This window comes from Rhipicephalus microplus, chromosome 4 (genome assembly GCF_043290135.1).
Source record: "Rhipicephalus microplus isolate Deutch F79 chromosome 4, USDA_Rmic, whole genome shotgun sequence".
Lineage (NCBI taxonomy): Eukaryota > Metazoa > Arthropoda > Arachnida > Ixodida > Ixodidae > Rhipicephalus > Rhipicephalus microplus.
The window spans coordinates 55,343,048-55,363,973 of NC_134703.1; the positions used below are offsets into that span (position 1 = coordinate 55,343,048).

Here is a 20,926-nt window from a genome sequence, read left to right on the forward strand (position 1 = left end):
GTCACTTGTTTCTTAGTGATGTTTTTGCAGTTCTGCTCAGGATCCGGAATCTGGGGTGGTGACTGGCTTTCTTCATAACCTTGTATAAATGCAAATGAAACAATAGGACATTTTTTTCATGCCTATGCAGCCCTGTGTTGCATGCCTTTGGCAAGATTAAGCCAAAACAAGTTCCCACAAGCTATAATTGGTGCATTTCCGCAAGGTGGAACGTGGCACAATGCTAGACCACAAAGTGCGCACTTGAGCATCATGCATATCGTGCATATGCCTCATTGTATACGTGCATACTTAATCACCACTGTGGCCTTTGTTATAAGGCAGACTAGAAAAAAAAATTCGACCTAAATTGTGCTGCATCACTAAGTGTGGAGTGTTCTTTCTGATGAAAAGCAATGCCCCGAGCACCTTGGAGTGGTTTGCTAGTGTGGAATCTGTAGCCACATATTTGTCAGTTTCTCTCGAGTGTTCATAAATGTCTGCAACATGCTAACCTTGATAGAGAAGCAAGTTTGCAACATGGCAAACGCTGCGGTTCTCGTTGAGGCGGCATGATTAGTCAAGTACTACTATGGACACCTATTTGTACTCGTGTGGCGTTTCATTGTGGCTTAGAATATTCGAGGACAAAGATCCCCAGTGAACGATCGTCACTCTTGTCGAGGTTTCTTTTGACTGTTTTTATAGTTCCGAGGAATAAGCCACGCAACACTAGGGGATGAAACAATTCATACAACCAACTTGCAACAATGTAGTCTTGAATGCAGGTTACATCTTGCCCTACTTCCCGACATGCAAGAGACGAACTGGCTGCAAGCTTTTTCAAATCAGTACATACATATTTAGTCTTGTTCCGCAAGCAAAACCAATATAATGTTGCTCCTACCCGCACATGCCATATGGTACTCTGGAACGCCAACACCAAGCAAGCAACCCAGCACTACAAACAGCAGCAAGATTCAGATCCAAACTTCGTGGGAGCCCTGAGATATCAGTCCGACTTGGTATAACCAGCACCAGCAAGTTTCCCAGCGAGCAGTTCAATGCAGAGAGCCTGTAGAATAAAGGACACACACTCTGCAGCTTTCATTTTAATTGAAGTTTCAGTTCTGCTTGCGCACGGCGTTTAGTGAACCAATAACAAAATTTATGGTTGCAGCTGAAATTGTGTAACCTTGTCGGTTTCGCCATCGTAGGTGTTCAGGCACGAATTGCAATGTGCTCTCCTGGTATGTGTGAAATTCGCATGCTATATTTCAAGGCACTCAGTATTGCGTTCGAAGGATGTTTTTAACGTGGTAGCGTGAAGAGCGTGCTTCGCCGAAATTCGGGCGTTGGTTGTGAGCAAGCAGGTGTGGGGCGAAGCGTCCGACCGTTTGTCTGTGTCCATGTATTCGTCCGTCTCTCTCTGCGTGTGTGTGTGTGTGTGTGTGTGTGTGTGTGTGTGTGTGTGTGTTTGTGTGTGTGCGCGCGCGCGTGTGTGTGCGCGTGTGTTTGGTGGCGAGCACGAGCCGCCGAGGCCCTTCACTCAGCTTCGTCCTTTCCCCGCCAACGATCCCCCTACGTACGGCCACGGCCGGGCTAGAGAGCGAGCGGCGCGCGCCGCTCCCTCTCAAGCCCGGCCGTGGTACGGCAAAGAGGCAACACTCCTTCCTCGCGTACTCGAGCACAACCCGCGCAGCAGCCAATCGGAGAGCAGCGGTACAACGTCATCAGGAATATCTTCACTCAACTGCAGTTGGTATGTGCTTCTATGAGACAGCGCCGTCTATTATACTGTTCGGGAGATGCTGCCTGCCTTTCTTTTTTCGTATATTCTCGGTTACGCCTGATGCAGGACAAGATTAGACTAAAAAGTGCTTCGCTGCTAGAAACGGGGAGTGGCAGCGACCTCATTTTTTTTTCTTGCGTCGTATGTACGCCCTGGCAATATATATATTATAAAGTGCGAATGCACTTCATAAGCGACTCTGGGTCCGCGGTGCGCCTGCCCTAGCAACGGCGCAGCGACGTCACACCACGTGATTGCGCGCGCCCGCGCAGCCACGACTTGCTCGAGATCGGCAAGTCATCATAGGTATGGATCCATCGCAGGCATCAACCTCGACTGCGATACCTCCAACAACGAGTACAACGCAATCGAATGCGAGCATTGCACGTGTCGTTGATGTCGCGCCGGTTGAAGACAAGGCAGCGCGGCGAAGGGCCCGTGATGCCGAGCGCAAGCGGGCCGCGGACATAAACATCATCATAGTGCGAATTTACTCTCACATGTACGCGTAAACGCAAGATTTCCCGAGAGGGTCTAATAGTTCCTGGGAATTGCTAGGTTATCACACGGGGGAGTTTACGTTAACTCACTGTCGAATGCCAACGGATTTTAACTTTACTCTCCCTCATAGCATCACCCCGTGCATTCGCACTTAACCATGTTCACCCTAAGAGAAATGCATGGGAGTTTTTTTTTTTTTTCCTAACCCCAATCCTCGCGCCTGTTGCCCATCTTTTTTTTTCGTGGCTGATTTAGAAACTAAGCGGTGCTAATATCACTATATCATTCCTGGGCGTTTTACTCTGAATAATGTATGCATACGAAAAACTTGCCGCGGTGTTTGTAAAGGCTGTGGTACTCTGTGAGATGTTGGGCAGGAGCCACAGACGCTTCAATTGGCTCGGCGACGGGAGCAATGCTGCAGCGGTGGTCATACTTGAACCCGCCGGAATAGATCTCGCCGGAGGCCATCACTACGATAATTTTCACTAGGCAGAGGTTAGTTTTAATGGTAAAAGCTAGACACAGTTCCAAGGTCTGATAGGTCACGTAGAAACATTGTGACTCTTCGAACGTGTGCTAACGTATACCCAAGGCACTAACATGTGCTGAATGTTCTACTAACATCTAAGAACGCGCGCGCGCGCTCGATAGAATATTCGGCTCGTCCACCAAACTTCGCTTGTATGGTGGTGTACAATATATTGATTACTATGCTCTAAAGGCACTCTGCAGTGTTGTGTAGTGACAAAAGTGCAATATAGTCAAACGTGCAGGCCTATCGCAACCTTGGAACAGGGGCGGCGCCAGGGGGGGGCAAGGGTGGGCTGGAGCCCTCCCAAAATTCTCGCCTGCCCCCCCTATGCCCACCCAAGTGCCCGGAAGCATATATTGAAAACCTAGTAGGAGCAGAGCTAGCTTGCCCCCCCGGAGGAACTCACTTTTCGTGGTTGCCCCCCCCCAGTAAAAACATCCTGGCGCCGCCCCTGCCTTGGAAAGATCTACTAAAATACTCATGTAATTTAAGTTCATAAATAAAAAGATGGTGATCATAAACTTAAAGCAGCGTAACGAGAAATGCAGTCTGGGTAGCTGTAGTGAACACAAGTTTTATTGTTGAGCAGTGTGGCAAACAGTGCAAGAATAGGGAACATAAAGCTGAAAAAGAATACGACAAACTATATATATATATATATATATATATATATATATATATATATATATATATATATAGATATATATATCACATTTCACGCTTGATGCACCTCCTGCTTCGTGTTGACGCCGACACCGGGCCGTATTCTGGAGGATGAAATGCAGCCAGGCGTACAGGCAGCACGGGCCATAATATGGCGCGATTGTGCAGCATTGTCGTTTGGCAACAATGGGTTTTAGCGGGCGGAGAAGCGTTCACGACATGTAGTGGATCAAAGGCAGTGGTTATGTAGGTTACTTATATAGTGTCGACATGATGCATCAAGCGTGAAATGTAAACGCCGGTGTCGTCCAACGCCGGCGTCAACACGAATCATTAGGTACATCAAAGTCCCAGGTAGCACAAAAAAAAATCGCAGCATATCTACGAGGTGAATGATGACAAGTGAAGCGAAGCGGACGGACGTGCGCACGGACAGACGCAAGGACGGTTACGTTTCGAGCTTGATGCATGTAACGTGTTGACGCCGACGCTCGACGTCGGCACCGATGGTTACATTTCGAGCTTTGCACGTAATGTGTTGATGCCGATGCTAGAGGCCGCCGGTGGTTACATTTCGTGCTTGATATACCTAAGGGTTCATGTTGACGCCGACGCTGAACAACGCCACCACCAGTTACGTTTCACGCTTGATACATGTAACGTGTTGACGCCGACGCTGGACGACGACACCGACGGTTACAATTCGAGCTTGATGCATGTAACGTGTTGACTCCGACGCTGGACAACACCGATGGTACCCGTTTCGAGCTTGATGCATGTAAAGGGTGGCGTTGATAACGTGTTGACGCCGACACTGGTCGATGCCACCTATGGTTACATTCCGCGCTTGATGCATCTAATACTTCATGTTTACGCTGCCGCTAGACGCCACCTACATTTTACGCCTGATGTATCGAAGGCTTTTTTGCCTTAATAAGGTTTTAGCCTGAGAAGGGGCCTTTGAAAATACACTGCAAGTCACTAATAATCTTGCAGATCATAAGTAGCTGCGGGAGATTGTATGGCTGGCCCCAAATTGGCGGCGCACAGAAAAATTACGCTAAACTTGGCGGAAGTTGGCGACAGCGTGCCTGATTTCCCGCTGATTTTGGCGTTGTTTTCTAGGGCACTTTTTGAGATGTCTCCACCCTAAAAAAAGTGGCCATGAAGGCTCCATATTCCGCCTTAAACGCTAGCGCTCGTTTCTCCCCTGGCGGGAAGATTCGCGGGTATACGTTTCCTCCGTTTCCCTTCAGCTGCCGGCAAGTTCGCGCTTGCCGAGTATCTTCGGGTGAAACGTCTCGCGTTTGTGATTGCGCCTCTACAGAAAGCTCGTAGGTTCTGTTGCGTTGTGATGCCATATGTACCATAAACGTAAATGAACGTGAAGGTGTTGATACCAGCAGTCAAGTTCCAGCGACTCGCTTCAGAATGCCCGAAAACCGACAGGCATGGATGGTGCACAGTACAGCGTAAGTAAACTGTTTCCAGTGGTCGTGTAAAGAAATATCATGCATGCACCTTGTTTAAATTCGCAGTTAAGAGACATTTCATATCATGCCGATTGTGAACCACGGCAATTTTGTTTACCCATGATCTCTTTCTGTAAACCTTAATGTACGAATAAAAGATGCGAAACGCAGAATGTCATTTCAAGGAATTCTACAAAAAGATGGCGTGGTAAGCGCTCAAGCAAAGACTTCACAAATGTAACGAGCTTCATTATTTCGGCATGTTCGTCACAAAACTGAAAGATACGCCAATAATTGGGCCGCAGTTCAGTTAGAAGCGCAAGATACTCCAAGAAGGCGACCGCTTTGCAGTTTAGGCACTTCTGGAACATTCCAAACACAAAGACCACGCACAGCATGCGCCATATTCATCATTTACTGTTAATATGTTATCCCATTTCTCTCCGCCGCAGTAGCTAAGCCACGCGCAGATGGCACCGATAAGACGGCAATGGCCGATTGCTGGTAGAATGTGGCGGCACATGATAGCTGACCGCAGCAGCGCATGTGCCAATATCGTGATATCAGTATGAGGTGTTGTGGTTTGGGCTAGTTGGTATGACATGATGATATAGCGTGAGAACAGAACGACGACAAAGGGCTAAGCGTGGGCGGTCGACCTCCATTTCATACTGTTGCTGCCGGCCGCACAATTTGTGACGCCAGTTTGATGCCTATGTAATGACTTGCCGCAAAGAACAGGCACGGGGCGTGTAGTAGTACGAGCGGGTCACGTAGGCTTTTAAGTTTTTGTTCGTATGTCCGCAGGGACTTGACCTGGACCTACGAAACTTCGGACAAGGACGGGCTTCGCCTGAACTTTAGCGAGGACCACTGCGAGCTTCGTCATCGGCATGATGACAAGCCCCTCGTGGCAGGCCCGTGAGGTGTCGCCGCGTGTCCACCGCTCGCTATAGTTTCCTATCGTTCAACCGAAATTTTAAGTTGCGGGGTCCGTTAGCGAGATGGGTTCCTTGGACAATGCTCCCACTTCAGGTACCCGTGGCCAACAGGCGCGTGTCAGGCTGAGCTCGTGCTTAGTTCGGCAGGTAAGATAGGTAGCTTTGTCAGCTGTTGTGTCCACGGGAAGAATACTAGTGCTCCGCCGGGAGGCCCATAGCGTCCCCGTGGTTTGACATCCTTTTTTTTCTTCTTAAAAGTTCACTCGTGTTCGTAGTAGTATTTTAACAAGTAATGGGAATTCGGTGCAGTGTAACCGTGCCACAACCCCTTTACCGCTTGTTTGGCTTTTAACTGTCATAATTCAAATGCATTCCAGTGCTTTAAAACTCTCGGTGACGCAGTGCACCAGACCGCAAAGCGGAGCAATATCGTAAAGTTAAACTGTACTCGCGTGCAGTCTTTCTATAACTTGCCAAATGACTGCTATGCACGCGAATAAGCCAGGCCTTTTTTTTCGTTGTTCAAGCGTGCCCTTTGCGTTAATGCTTGCCCCCCGCCCTCCCTTTTTTTTTTTCATAGCTTCGGCTTCTTTCGTTGGACTGGAGAGCACCAGCCGTGGCCTCGCGCCCTAGCCTTATTTGTGAGACTTCATTTTTTTCATGCGCGCTTTCATACAATCACGAGATTTCTTCTGTTGCACGGGTGCTCAATCATTGACACGCCCCATGCCACGTCGGTGTATCTTCCGCGCTATCGCCGACGGTGTTTACGATGCCACCAAGAATCGTCCGATGGAGTCTTTTTGGTGGACCTGCTGCCGGCCTTGCATCGAGTAAGCATGTCTCTCGTATCTCCATCAGTAGTAGCAAACTCAACCTGTAGGGCCACATTGCTTCTAGAATCCACGTTATCCGTTAATGGCAGCCATCATTTTTGGAAGGGTTAATACGGGCGTGTCGAAGGGTGTAAAGTGCGCTTAAATAACTCCTACCTTAGTGACTCGGCAGCTTTCTACGTTGCTAGGATAAAAGCTAGCACGTGAACTCTACGGTCGTGGTTGCCTGTCACTTGTGCCCGTGTATTTGGTTAAGAGTGGCTGCATTTGGGCGCGTGTTACAGCAGAGGTTCACCCGATGGAGGCGGAAATGTTGTAGGCCCGTGTACTCAGATTTGAGGTTCACACGTATACGCGTTACGCCGTGCCACTGCGTGGCGTGTCGACGAGGCGTCGCGCGCTGAGGAGTCCTAGTGCGTTCGTGTGGTTGGGTTTTCGGCGTTTTGGGCACGTGTATAGCACATAGTATGAAAATGCATCATGTTGTAACTTGTAAGTGAACTTTTATTTGCGCAAGCGTGCTACCGTGCACGTTTCAAAATAGTTCACCATTGCTAACTTACACAGCCAGATCACTACATCACAAAACTGATTTTATGCATACATTTTGCCCAGTGGTCACGTTCCGTCCTACTATTTCATACCCGTTCTCATTTTGTGTCCCTGCGGTAACAGGACGTTGTGTATTATTTGCCGCGTATACTGTGTTCAAGCTAACTATTGTGTTAAGTGGCGACACATTCATTTCGTTTTTGATTAGTGCTAAGTGAATTGGATTGCATCAGATCGGCCTAGCTGTCATTTGTGCATTTTTTTATTGCTGTTAATTTCATGTATTTTATAATTTGTGGAAAGCTGTATTCTACCTCACGTTATAACAGTGCGAACATAAAGACTTCACGAATAAGGCGTATGCGCCGCGACGGCAAGTTAGCTATTTCGTTGGTCGTAGTAAATCGTGCATCAATGGTGACATTTTTATGCAATATTGACGCAAAGCAGGTTTTTATCAACGAGGCTAAAATTAATTTCGTGCCACATCGTGGTACACACTGATGCTAAATGTATGTTCAAATCTGGGTCTGCAACATCAATTGCTTTAAATTTATTAGTATTTTGTTCCGCATGCTTCTTAATATTGCTGTTTGCATATACGTGTAAGGAGGATTAAAAAATTGTTGCGCATATCTGAGGTACCATAACACGTATGTTTTGTATGTACGTCTTTTACTAGAAAATGCATGCATAAGTAATTCTAAGGACCGTAGCGTTTATCACGCTGCGCTGACCATGCAACGCTTGCACGAAAAGGCAAGTGTTTCCAACGCTTTGCTAGAGGCTGGTGCACACCAGCGACTAACAGTGGTCGCGCGACCATTTGCGACTGGCCACAAACAGTCGCGAACGGTCGCAAAGCGACTGCTTTTGCTAGTTGCTTCCTGACCGATTTTTCAGTCGCGCGACTGCGGTCGCAAAGCTGCTGAAACCAATCAGCGATGCTCAATTTTCGTTGTTTGTTTTCTCATTGCGCTGGCGAGAACGGATAAAAACAAGAAATGCGGCGCGCTGGCTTTGCTCCGCTCACTCAGCTGGCGGCGATTAGCTGATCGGCGCCGGTCTCCAGAGTTCTCGCTGATAACGAGATCCGGACGTGACTTTCCGCTATTGTGACTTGGATGGATGGATGGATGGATGGATGGATATGATGTACCCTTTATATCGGGCGGTGGCTAGCGCCACCAAGCCGTAATACTTAATGAACCAAAAACTAGATTTATTTTTTTTTCCTTTAAAAAGTGAGCTTGAGGATTCGTACTTTGCAGTGAAGGGTTTAATTTTCACTCGTGCCTTGACTTTAGCCACCAATCAGATAACCTTCTTCTAGTTAAGTCTACCCGTTTAAAGTATATTTTGCCCTCCCGGTCCCTAAACCCCAGGGCTTTGGAAACCTCAGTGCCATCATCCTGAACTATAGGGTGAAGCCCTTTACAAAACATTATCAAGTGTTCGGCAGTTTCTTCTTCCTCTCCACACGCACTGCATACTGTGTCTACCCCTTTGTATTTGGCCCGATATGTCTTGGTTCGCAGTACTCCCGTCCTGGCCTCAAACAGTAGAGAACTACCCCGAGTATTATCATAGATCCTTTCCTTGGCAATTTCCTGCTTAAAGGTTCTATAGGTCTCTAGTGCGGACTTCTTAATGTCACAGAACGAGCGCTCCAAAAGGGCGCGCCGCCAAATTGTCGCGACGAAACGCCGGAGTGACGCCGCGAGGTCAAAAAAAAGAAGAAAACAAGCTCCCCGGGCACGCTCCCTCTCCTCTCGGAAGCGTGGCTTCGCCGACGAACCTCCTCACCCCACAACGGCGGCCGAGCAAGCACTCGATTTTTCTAGAAGGAAAGGGGCGTGGTCATACCGAGTTGAGTCATCCGCCGCGGAGGGCATCCCAACCGTCTCGCCCTCTCCCCAGCCTTCGCTGCGTATCGCGCCAACGAAATGACGAGAACCTTCTGGAATCTGGCGCGGAAGGTATTTAATCGAGCAGCCGTGACGAGAGAGGAGGAGAAGACGGAAGTTAGCGCCAGAGCGCGTAGGGTATCCCGCCGTGTAGTCGGCGAAGGTTTTGTCCGTAGGGACAAGGCAGAAGAAGTGAGGTTTCCTGGAAGAGAAACTTCGAAGGAGAAGACGGAAGTTAGCGCCAGAGCGCGTAGGGATTCCGCCGTGTAGTCGGCGAAGGTTTTGTCCGTAGCGACAAAGCAGGAGAAGAAGAAGAGGATTTCCACCTGAGGGGTGAAGGCTCGAGCTACAGGCAAGAGCGTGTGTTTACCGATATCGAGCGAAGACGCGTGGCAACAGCTGCGTGTGTGAAGCCGACGTGTTTCCGGCAAAGAAGTTAAAGCTTGAAGAGTGGCCAATTGAAGACGCGAGGTTTCCTGGAAGAGAAACTTCAGGGGGCAGTGGAACGACAACAACGCTGGACTTTGAGTGAGTGATTCTCGGAAGAGTATCATTCAGACTTTTGTTCCAAGGACTTTGGACTGAATAGGTTTTCTATCTCTTTAGTCTTTAAGTGTCTTGGTTGCTAAATGCATGCGACTGCATTGTAGCGTGAATTGTTGTCTGTGTCCGTTGTTTTGAGTGTGGCTGATTGTACTGTGTGGTACGTTGGTTGATTGGTGACATATTGTACTCAACTATTGTGGGGTGTGCATACTCGTGTATTGTTTTCGATCTGCCATTATTGAGAATATAATTTTGTTTGTTTATCAACTCTCGCCTCTGACTTGTTCTTTGGGCCACAGCCGGCGTCTGCTGGCGCGCCAATAAGGACCACTTCTAAATTGTCCACGCTTTCGTGGTGCTGTTCGGGGGGGCCGATACTTCGGCTCTTTGAATTAGCCCGGCGATCGCCTCCCTAATAAACGGGACATGTGTGACACTTAATCATGCCCATTCTCCACATGTCAGTCTCAGTTTCCTTCACTTTCTTCTTAACCGATAGTTCTTTTTGGTTTGGCCACCTGCTGTTTTCTAAGTATTTACCAGTCAATTTCCTGGTTCGCTTCCGCCATTTTGTATCGACATTCTTCATGTACAAGTAGCTGAAAACGTTCCTAGCCCAACGCTCCTCCCCCATTTCTCTCAATCGCTTCTCAAATTTTATCTTGCTGCTAGCTTCCCTGCCCTCAAATGATGTCCATCCCATATCACCTTGTACTCCCTAATTTGGTGTATTCCCGTAAGCTCCTAAAGCAAGCCTACCTATTCCACGTTGCTTAATTTCTAATCTTCCTTGAACTTCTGATCTCATGCACAAGACCGCATTGCTGAACGTCAGCCCAGGAACCATGACTCCTTTCCATATTCCTCTCACAACATCATACCTATTGTAATTCTACAGTACCCTATTTTTCATCACTACTGCATTCCTGTTACCTTTAGCCGTCACGTATATTTCGTGTTCCCTCAGGTACTCGGTCCCATTGCTTATCCATACGCCCAGATATTTGTATTTATCTGTTATCTCTAGCGTGACCTCCTGTATTCTAAGCTCACTACCTTCGTTATCATTGAAAATCATGACTGCTGATGTTTCCTTACTGAATCTGAAATTTAACCTATCTCCTTCATTACCGCATGTCCATCAATCTCTGCAAATCTTCGTTGTTGTTGACCATTAGCACTATATCATCTGCGTACATTAATGCTGGTAGTGCCTGATCAAAGAGTTTTCCTTGTTTGACTAAAGAGAGGTTGAAGCCCAGTCCACTTCCCTTTAATTTGGCCTCTAATCCTTGTAGGTACATCATGAATAATAAGGGTGACATGGGACACCCCTGCCTAAGCCCCCGTTTTACCTCTGCAGGCTTGGATACCTGTTTTTCCCACTTTATAACTACCTTGTTACCTTTATAGATATCCTTTAAAAGATTAGTGACTACATGTTCCACGCCTAGTGCGTCCAGTATTCCCCACAATTCCTCTTGAACCACGCTATCGTACGCTCCCTTGATATCCAAAAATGCTAGCCACAGGGGCCTGTGTTCCTTTTCTGCTATTTCTATGCACTGCGTCAGTGAGAACAGATTGTCTTCCAGCCTCCTGTATTTCCGAAACCCATTCTGCAGTTCTCCCAGCACCCCCTCATCTTCTATCCATGCCTACAGTCTTTACTTTATAATCTGCATCGCCAGCCTGTAGACCACTGATGCGACTGTTATGGGACGGTAGTTGTTTATGTCAGCTTTGTCCCCCTTTCCTTTATAGATCATGCTCATCCTGCTAAGTTTCCATCCATCAGGAACTTCCCCATCGAATATTAGTTTGCTCACTGCCTCTCTCAAAGCCTGCTTAGACTTCAGACCTAATGTCTTTATCACCATAATCGGAATGCCATCTGGACCTGTTGATGTACTACTCGGAACCCTTTTCTCAGCCCTTTCCCACTCACGTTGTGAAAATGGAGCCATTGCACCACTTGGTTCGTCCTTGTCTATTGTGGTGCATAAAGCACTTCTTTGTTGAAATTTTTCTGTCACCCTTGTTCTTATATATTCAATAGCTTCGTCCCCTTCCGGTGTGAGCGACTTCCGGTCGCTCGCATGCACCCTCTATCGGTGTGAACATCAGCCGCTTTTTGGTCGCCAGTCGCAAATGGTCGCGCGACCGCTGCTAGTCGCCGATGTGCACCAGCCGACCCGCGCGCCCGTCTCGGAGTCACGCGCTTCGTTTTCCAAGAAAACTGCCAGATAGCGCTCATGTATCACGTGTGACGTGACTTGATGCGCTCGTTCGCCTCCGCTGCACGCTCGAGGCACTAACGCAGTGCCTCCAAAACACCATTCATCAATTTTCTTGCGCAGAATATCAAATAATCGTTTCGTTCACTCTCTTCAAATGCAAGACTTTCGTTTTTCGATTACATTTGCAGATTAACATGCAGATATGGGGACAATTTTTTTTTCACTCTCTTCTCGACTCTTACACCCGTCCTCGTGTATTCATTTTCTCATTGGGTTAATTTGCATGTGTTTCATTTATCACTACGTTCTAAAATATAGTAATTTGTTTACATCAATCTGGGAATGCTACAGAACCCCAGGCGTTGGGAGACCTCTACTGATATCGTAGTTTTGGGGCGTAAAACCAGAATGATCTTATCAGTGATCGAGTTCTCTTCCCTTTATTTTTACTACTGCTAGATTTCTTGCTACTTGCTGCTGCTTCCAATTTTTAAAGGTGTTCCTCTTTAGAAGGGATGACGGAAGTCGCAAAACATCGTTGGCAAATGCATTATTAGTAGTGTTACTACTATGACTAGTGCCAATCGATTGTCCTTGGCCTTCGTTTTTGTGTCACAGGTATTATAACATTTGCCCTCATTTATTTTCTCACCTAGGCACGCATGGTCAGTGTCTGACCTGATCCAAGATCTCTGGAGCAGTGTTAAGGTGAGTGCCCATCATTCATAAGAAAGTAGACATTTTTTGGGGCTAGTTCGGTCTCTTCTACGAACGATTCTGTAGTGCTTGAAAGACGGGACGTGAAAGACTGTTGGACATGCTGTGTCCTGTGGTTTTTCGAGATCTGTCCTTTTTAACACAATGGCGTTACCTTTATCGTGATTTCTTTGTGCGCTTCGGTCTTTTCAAGAATCGCCCATTCCTCTCAGGTCGCACGATTCAGTGTTCATCTCATCCGCTCAGGCGAATGGGGAGGGTGAAGAAGCTCGCGTCTTGCGCAACATTCATGCGTTCATGGTGCCCTAAACCAGCTCGCGCATGTCCCAAAGCAATTCTGCCTTGCTGTCGAGAGTAACGAGTGATTCCCGTGTCTTTTCAGTTCAAACTTTTGCTGCTCGTGAGAGTTGATTTGGCGGCTGGAGCGTGCCACCTGCCGCACTGTGCCTCTGGTCGTAAGTGTCACACGTTTAGGGTACTGCACGCACGTGATGGGTTCATATAGTGTACCGCCATGGTGGCTTTGGAGCTAAGGCATCGCGCTTCTAAGCTCGAGGACACGGATGCGATTCTCATCTGTGGATGCTGCGTTTTGATGTATACATGCCGCAGCAGTGTATGGTCGGGGATCGAAACGCTGCATTTCTTAGTATAACGGATGCTATCAGCGATTCCTTCCTAAATCTGCATCGTGTCGCCGCAAATATGGCTGTTTGAGGTAATGCTAGCAGAAACGTGTTATTGAAAATCACGCCGATATAAAACGAACTTCAGATGCTGGGAACTAAAAGATGTTTTAGCGCTGAGAAGTCTCGTTTCAGTCCGCGAGTACTCTACCTAAATTTGAGGGCACGTTTGCGCTTGTTAGGGTGGTTGAAATGAAATCCAGTCTTCCGCCACATGCGGTGGATGTTGTAATTGCATCGCGGCACGTAGAATTATATTTTAATTATACAATGAAAGTAACAATGATTCGGGTGTCGTTGCAGCTGTACAACTTGGTGTCGCCTGGCCCACAAGCTGCTAACACAAGGTTATGGACAGGGTCTGACCACCTTCCTGGAAACGAGCACAGCACTGAAAACGTATCATTGGTACGGGCTTAATTAATCAGGGGGATAGAATCGTTGAGTGAGGCGTGGTGAGATTATGGTGTTGGAGAGAGTGGCATGTTTCAATGATTAAAGACCCTCGCCATTTTTCTCGCGCCACTATGCAGATCACTATTTTGTAACAAAACTTGGTTACGGTTGTTGCCACGGCGGTTCTCCGCGGCGAAAGGAACAAACACAACACATAAACGTTATTTACCGCGCACAAAACGTCTTGAAGAGGTCTGTGCTGCACCGTAAAAGCCAACGTTCGACGAGTTTTGCCTTCCAGGTGCTTGCCATTTGGTCGGCACTAGTCGGTCGACACTTGTCTTCACGAACGCCCACTATACTAAGTTCCGCCTCTGGCATCAACGTTTCTAGACTAGTTCTAGAAACGTTGGCTGGCACCACAGGAGTCGTGTGGTGAGGGGGAATTCAGCGGACTCCAGACATGTATAAGCTAACCCTAGATAGGGTCCCCTTTTGAATTAGACAGATCGACTGCCCACTCTGAATGCCGCTGCACTGCCGGTCGTTTCATGCCAGCTCTTATAGAACCAAGCGTGGTTTGAGGGACGCAAAGCAGCATTCAGTTGTCTTAACTACACACTTAATTGTTATTGCGTTCACCCCAATAGACTTGTATCAGCAGCCCCAGTGAGTGTCCGTGGTTCATGTCGCGGTGAATGCACTGGCGAATTTTTTTTTTCGTTCTTGTATCTGTACTCTTCTAACAGACCGTACTGTGTCGCAGCCCGCATTCTTCGGCGGCTTGTGTGCCATTTCGGTGGTTACGCTTGCCCCTCCGGTTACGGTCTTCAAGCTTGGTCTTCAGTGATCCTAACCGCGAAGATCTTGCCCGGATCGCCCGTGGGTGTCGCGGTTCGGACTGGAGACGTGGTAAGCATCGACCATGTCTTGCCACCATCTTCTAACGAGTTACCCCTCCTGTCTCGCGTTTCAGTTCCCGAGGGCTGTATACTGGAAAGCTCAACGCAAGGCGGCTGCCATGTTCTTGCGTGAGTTCGTGCACGTCCCGGACCCGGTGTTAGACCGCTGTCGAGGAAGTTCGAGTACTATATTGTGGTTTTGGGACGTTAAACCCCACATATCAATCAAGTTCGAGTACTGCCAGAAGTTCAAATCTTGTTCAAGCGAAATCGGTGGCCTTTATTAGCAGCTCCACATCATCTCGCGGGTATGCGTACCACCTCGTTGAACTGGAAGTACAGTCGCCAACAAGCTTAACTCGATTGCTTCGCCGCGTGCCTTGAAACAGTTTGATTGACGCCAGCGACACGTAGCTTTAGGTTCTGTTCTCGAGATGTTTAACGATGCATGCCGACATAGTATTCAAGCTTGCCGAGATATCGTCTCGGCAACAACGCCCGGCACATCGCGGCTGGCGTCTTTCAAACCAGTTCAGGTCATGCTGCGGAGCATTCGTGTTAAGCTTGATGACGACTGTACATTGCGCATCTTAAGGACTAACCCTTTGCGACACAGCGTCCTCATTTCGAGACGTGACCTGCTTTTTCCATTTATGCTCACTATTAATTGGCAAGCGAGATGCAAGAAACGCTGATCTAATCTGAATTGAACATTCTGGCTTCCTTAAAGAGACACTAAAAACAAACAATTGAATTGAGATTGATGAACTTGCACTCTACCATAACAGAACAATAATACCATAAGGTTCACTTTAATAAGTTGAAATTTTACGCCAATATCTCCGCGCAAGACGTAACGCAATCTATTTATTGCATTTTCGCGACATCGTGACAAGATGAAATTTCCCGAAACTTCGCATTCTATGCCTATTTGCTTCATTTTTCATTTCACTTCATTTTCTATATAGCTATTCATTTTTATATAGCAGAAGGTATGTAAAACCCAGTAGACTCCTTCAGAATTTACTGCGTCACAGTGTTTGGAGCGGAAATCTCGAGGCGGTGTCTCCACCCGCATTTTCTTCACGCGCGCTCGACGGTTTCATGCGCTTCCACATTAGATATCGCAGTTTCCGACTTGTAATGACGAAAAACACTGCATCTCATTAGGTGACATTGTTTAATGTGGTTTTACGACGGCGTTCTCTCGCTTACTAATCGTCATGTCGCGGTAAGAGTGACGTTTTCGTGATTGTGCATTTGTACCTCACAAATGCGCGGAAATTTGATTTGTTCTTTAGCGTTCCTTCAAAGAACTACGGTGCATTTTCAACAATATTGATATAATGCAGTTTTCGAAAACGGCATTGACAGCCCTGTACAGCAGCTATAGGGTGGTTAATTTTGCCGAGACAATAATTTTAAATGAGTCAACCGAAACTTCCTCTCTCTTCCCTAAATAGAGGGCAAGAGCCAATCCTCCAGATCTTTCACGTACATCATGTCTTGGCCTTGGTTAATGGTAGATGAGGTCCACGGCTGACGACATCCTCCTGGCGAACCTCCGCTCGACGGCTGGCGGTGACCACGCAAGTACGTAAATTTTTAGTTTTCGGGTGATGGATTTGACGAGCTGCTCTAGAAGCTTCATTAGTGTACACATCTCCAGTAATGTACAAGTAATTCTTGACCTGTAGATAAGATTCCTACCCCTGTGTGTCGTCTCTTACAAAATACCTTTGACACCTAAAAACATTTAGTCTAGATTGAGCCCACCGGTGCGGCTGGGGACGTGATTATGCGACATGAACTCCCCAGTAGAACTGCCTTTCTAAAGAGATGTGTACAGATCACAAAAGCTGCCATAGGTTGAAACTTCACTGTTCTTGCAGGCTAAGCAGACGTATGGCTTTGAGATTCATAGTGTCCCCCGTAAACTTGACGCTATGTGTACCTTACTGAATGAATTTTAAAACAGTTAAACCAAGAAGAACGTAGGGGACTTTAATTCCCCTTTTTTTCTAACTGTAATATAACACTATGGGCGAACAAAAGCCATTTTCATTAACACAGTCCGGGCCCACGACCTTCCAATTACGCGTCCAGTACTCTGCAAACTGGGCTACGACCATAGGCGCGTTCCCATTCGCTTGGTTTAATCTCTCTTGTGCATGTGATTCCCGAGAGACTTAGCCCAGATGTTGCGTATGTGTCTGTGTGTATGTGGAACAATATTTTTGCCAGAGTCGTCTGGCAAGTGATCTTTACATGAGGCAGCTGACGACCAATACACGCTCGCATGTTCATCTTGGGCATTGTATTTCGGTGTCAGGCCCTCGGGATGAACGAATTTCTTTCTGATGTTCGCATTTCCTTACACAACCAAATACAACCAAGGGTCTGCATAAAGGACATTGTTGTCTAAGTGTAATGTAACAGTTACAACGTAAAGTGTAATAAACAGATTACTCCTTCCGTTGGTGGTATCTCTTCCCATAACTTTCGAAATTCTTATCCTGTACTTTGATAATTGAGGAAAAGATTCCCCTTCTTTCGTTCATTGATAGGTCAAGTAGGAACTTGGCTTACTCTCAATTATAGCGTCCCCGTGAACTTACTTTCCTGCATGCATATCTTGTACATCTGCACGTCGTCTAAATATATTTGGTGTTACAGCCTTTCAACCTTCCATCCCATCTGGACCATGTGGCGCCCGAATCCGCATCGCCTTCCACGCCCAGCCTGCGCCTCTGGAGGAGGCACGACGCTGTCATGCGGCCACGGCTACCCTTGGTTCCCAGCTTTCCGGATTCCCGTCCCCCTGCTTGCCTTCGGTGGAATGCTAGTCTCTTCAGCAATGAAGCTCGCCTCTTCAACCTGTCCTTCTCGGTCTTCACTATGTGTACGAATTCCGGTCCACGTTGCCGCTCGTCATCGCTCCACTGTGCCCACGATGAACAGCGGCCGACGGAGTGCTGCTTAACCTTACTCCGCGAAACATTCCAGCGATCTGTGAGCTGTCCATAAAACGCTGTGTAAGACGTACGTGCCAGTTTTTTTATAGCCTCGTAATTCACTGTATTCTCAGACTGAAACGGGACAAATTAGAGCTGAATAACCTAAATTCTCTTGCAGTCATAAGTTCGAGTAATATTGATTTCATTTCTAGTCGAGAGTTTACATCAGAGCAAACATTATCTTTACAGGTCAGACTTGTCACATCACGTTGTCGTCTCTAATGATTGTGCTAAGCAGTCGTTACACTAAAGATTTGGCGTTTCATTTGAATCCGGGGGTACTGTACAGAGTGTTTTAATGGTTTGCAGAACCTGTCAGTTTTGATGTAATCGTACGCTGTTCACCCGCAAAGTGCATCTAGTGTTTCTAAACCACTGGACCTATACCATCGAATAGATTACGTAGGCATAACATGTAAACCTACGTCATTATGCCACATTGGTTTCTTTTCTAACAGTGTGATTGCTTGACCCATGTTTTTTTTTTAATTTGATTGAGACATCTGTTCACATCGTGCAATGCAGTGACATATTGATTCTCTTTGGCATGAACAGCTGGGAAACCTGTTACGTATTCTTCTATCAGTCTGCACGGCCGGCGTCTCGCTTCTGTGTGTTCATGTTTTCACGCGTTTGTTGCGTATCTTGGGCGACACGTTCTTATGCACTCAGCCCAGTGCTTCTTTGGTTCACTCTAGTGGTCGCACTTTGTTTCGTTCTCGTTTATCCAATTAAGCGGCTCAGCTGAAGCATATCCAGTCGTCTTGTGCGGGCGATCCAGCTTTTGCTTCTTTGGAACTTGTTCCCTTCGGGTGTCTCGGTTGGAGGGCGTCCGGAGCAGTGGTATGTGGTACAGTGCTAACACGAGCAGCTCAGTTGTCCTGTTTACGGTCCATGACGTACTCATTGCATCCTTCGGTCCATCTCTGCTGGCATATGCTTTCCGATTTGGCATACAGTCAAGTTGGCGTTTTCCGTTCTTCCTTTGTTTGTTGATCTTTAAGAGCATCAATATGGTGAAAAACGCACAATGCGACTGGAGCGGTTTGGGGGGGGGGGGGGGGGGTCGGCCATAATCATAACTAGCAGGAAATGTGTTCTTGCAGGAAACTTCGTGCGCTGTTTTGAACATTATTCAAGCCAGGTCACAAAAAAGCAATGTAGCGGCAGAAAAGTGCACTCTATCTACTTTTTAGTCAAGAAAGCTTGTTTCCCCGTGATGTCCGGGAACTTCTACAGTGTTATTAATGCTAATGATTGAATGATTCGTATGTGCTGTTTAGCGTGCCTGATTTAGCAGGTACACTCGCTGCATTTTTCTTATGTTCTTGAAAATGTTTTGAAGGATTGGTTTTCTGTGTGCTTCGAATGTGCAGCACGCATTCTATTGAAATTGCATTGTACTCTTGGCGTTTCTTTCCAACAAGTCTGTGTTAATCACTATGGTTTGTCTTGTAATATCAACGTTTTATTTCAAATGTAATGTGATCTCATCGAACGAAAAAAAAAATGCTTAGAAATATTGCTGCCTGTGTTACAATTTTACTAGATTCTCAGCATACTTCAAAGTATTCCTCTGTACTCGCCAAATGCTGGTAGGCCTGTCATTTTTGTACTTTTCCCTTTGACTAAGACATATCGTAACTACATTGTTTATCCAACTCAGAGTATCAATATGCAGTATTGTCCATTCTAGTCAGTTTCATATGTTGACTTCGCCCAAACAGTGTTATCTGCCTATATGCACTTTTGCCGGACACTATTCTGTGCCAAAGGACTTGTGCTGTTTGCTTTTTCGTTCCAATAATAAATTATGTGATTGTGCAGTTTATTCAAACAAATAAAACGGTCATTGTCTTGGGTGATGCTTCTTTTTCATAGCCAACAGACATTCTGTAAGTCCAGCGCTTTTTCTGCCAACAGCTGGGCCAATTCATGCAAACTGCCATCATTCTAACCGTTATTCATGGCCTAGCTTGTTAGACACGGAACGTGTGCGTTGCTCAAATACTCGTTTACCAGGGGACACGCAATTGAAGCGTAATCCTAAGCTTGTCATATCCATCCTTTGTGTATGTGTTAATTTTTTTGGTGATACCTATCGTTCGGATTCCCAATTGCGCTATGGACTCGTTAAAGGGAACCTGAAGGGGCCAGGAAAGTATGTTCTGGTTTACAGACGTGCCCTTTGCTGAGATGTGCAGAAATGAAGTACGCAACCAATTTTATTCTAGGGAGCCGTTTCCAATTAAGGAACGATCCGCTTTTATAGGTTATATAACTGAATACACGGAATATACTGTCTACACGTCGGATACTCAAGTTCACAAGGTAAGTCTTATCCAAGTTAAAATATGGATGCAGCCGAACTGTTAGAATCAGCGCAACTTGCCGAGCCTCATTGTGCATGCAGTTCTGCAGCATCGAATAATAAGTCCGACTGTACCACAGTTGTCGCTTATAAATCAGTGAAAACATCGCCCGAGTTCTGTGACTCTTTGATGTCGATGGCATTGTGTGATGTCCTGCAGTTTCATTACATTTGTGGATATGGTTTTACCAAAATGGTCAGCATACAGTCCTTCGACCTGGTGAGGCGAGTTCTGTCATTTCTCGGCAATACTGCCAAGGAAAAGGCCTGAAGACTCTGCGCTAATGGTAAATTAAGCATCCCTGTAATCAAGGGTTTCCTCACGTCATGACTGGAGTATTTTGTTACAACATAGCATTAGCATTATAAAACTGGTTAGCGAACGAAGACTAGAACAAGACGCACAAAGTGCTTAAGTCTTTCAGACTACGCAAGCGCTCTGTGTGTTGCCTCTTTCCTATCTTCGTACGCGCACCTGTATTATTTCACGGTTATTATAGGCGGAACAACAGTGCGTCGCCGGCTAATCTCTGAGGCCAACTGTTCGAGTTGCTCGCGGCGTCCGCTAGGTTCGCGACGGGCTTTGGGGGCCGAAATTATGCGCATCGCAATCCTTCGCTGCGCTGTAAAGGTTAGTTACTACAATAATTTTTGTGGCTACAGCACTGCAGCATCAATCTGACAAGAGCTGTTTTTTTTTCTGCAGTAGCATTTTCACCGTCAGCTGAAGCCCGCACTCACGACAACCGAGGAACACAACTGGGTGGAGTCCCTTCCGCGCCTGCTCTTTTGAGCATGAAGTCCACGCCAAAAGAGGGTATTGGCTGCAGTGCCGCAGAGTTGGTCTACGGCACGACACTCGGGCTGCCGAAG

At 46.8% G+C, this 20,926-nt stretch overlaps 1 protein-coding gene across 2 annotated transcripts; it reads left to right on the forward strand.

Moving 5' to 3' along the window:
• Positions 1–5,023: 5,023 nt before the first annotated feature.
• On the forward strand, positions 5,024–18,728 carry LOC142814272 (uncharacterized). Of its 2 annotated transcripts, XM_075892773.1 has the most exons (6): positions 5,076–6,716; positions 12,621–12,672; positions 13,064–13,136; positions 14,530–14,675; positions 16,129–16,258; positions 17,342–18,728. In XM_075892773.1, exons 1-5 carry the CDS (start codon positions 6,544–6,546, stop codon positions 16,183–16,185), a joined length of 501 nt encoding a protein of 166 aa, XP_075748888.1. In that variant the 5' UTR covers positions 5,076–6,543; the 3' UTR covers positions 16,186–16,258; positions 17,342–18,728. The 2 variants fall into 2 exon arrangements, with proteins under 2 accessions (XP_075748889.1, XP_075748888.1); XM_075892774.1 differs by lacking the exons at positions 16,129–16,258; positions 17,342–18,728 and adding an exon at positions 13,671–13,775 and having other exon boundaries at positions 5,024–6,716; positions 14,530–14,662.
• Positions 18,729–20,926: the final 2,198 nt, after the last annotated feature.

Excerpts from the sequence above, each read along its gene's own strand:
- LOC142814272 (XM_075892773.1), top strand. The coding sequence starts at position 6,544 with ATGCGCGCTTTCATACAATCACGAGATTTCTTCTGTTGCACGGGTGCT. Across the intron at positions 13,137-14,529 it reads GCCGCACTGTGCCTCTGGTC|CCCGCATTCTTCGGCGGCTT; the intron begins GTAAGTGTCACA and ends ACTGTGTCGCAG. Across the intron at positions 14,676-16,128 it reads CGGTTCGGACTGGAGACGTG|AGGGCAAGAGCCAATCCTCC; the intron begins GTAAGCATCGAC and ends TTCCCTAAATAG.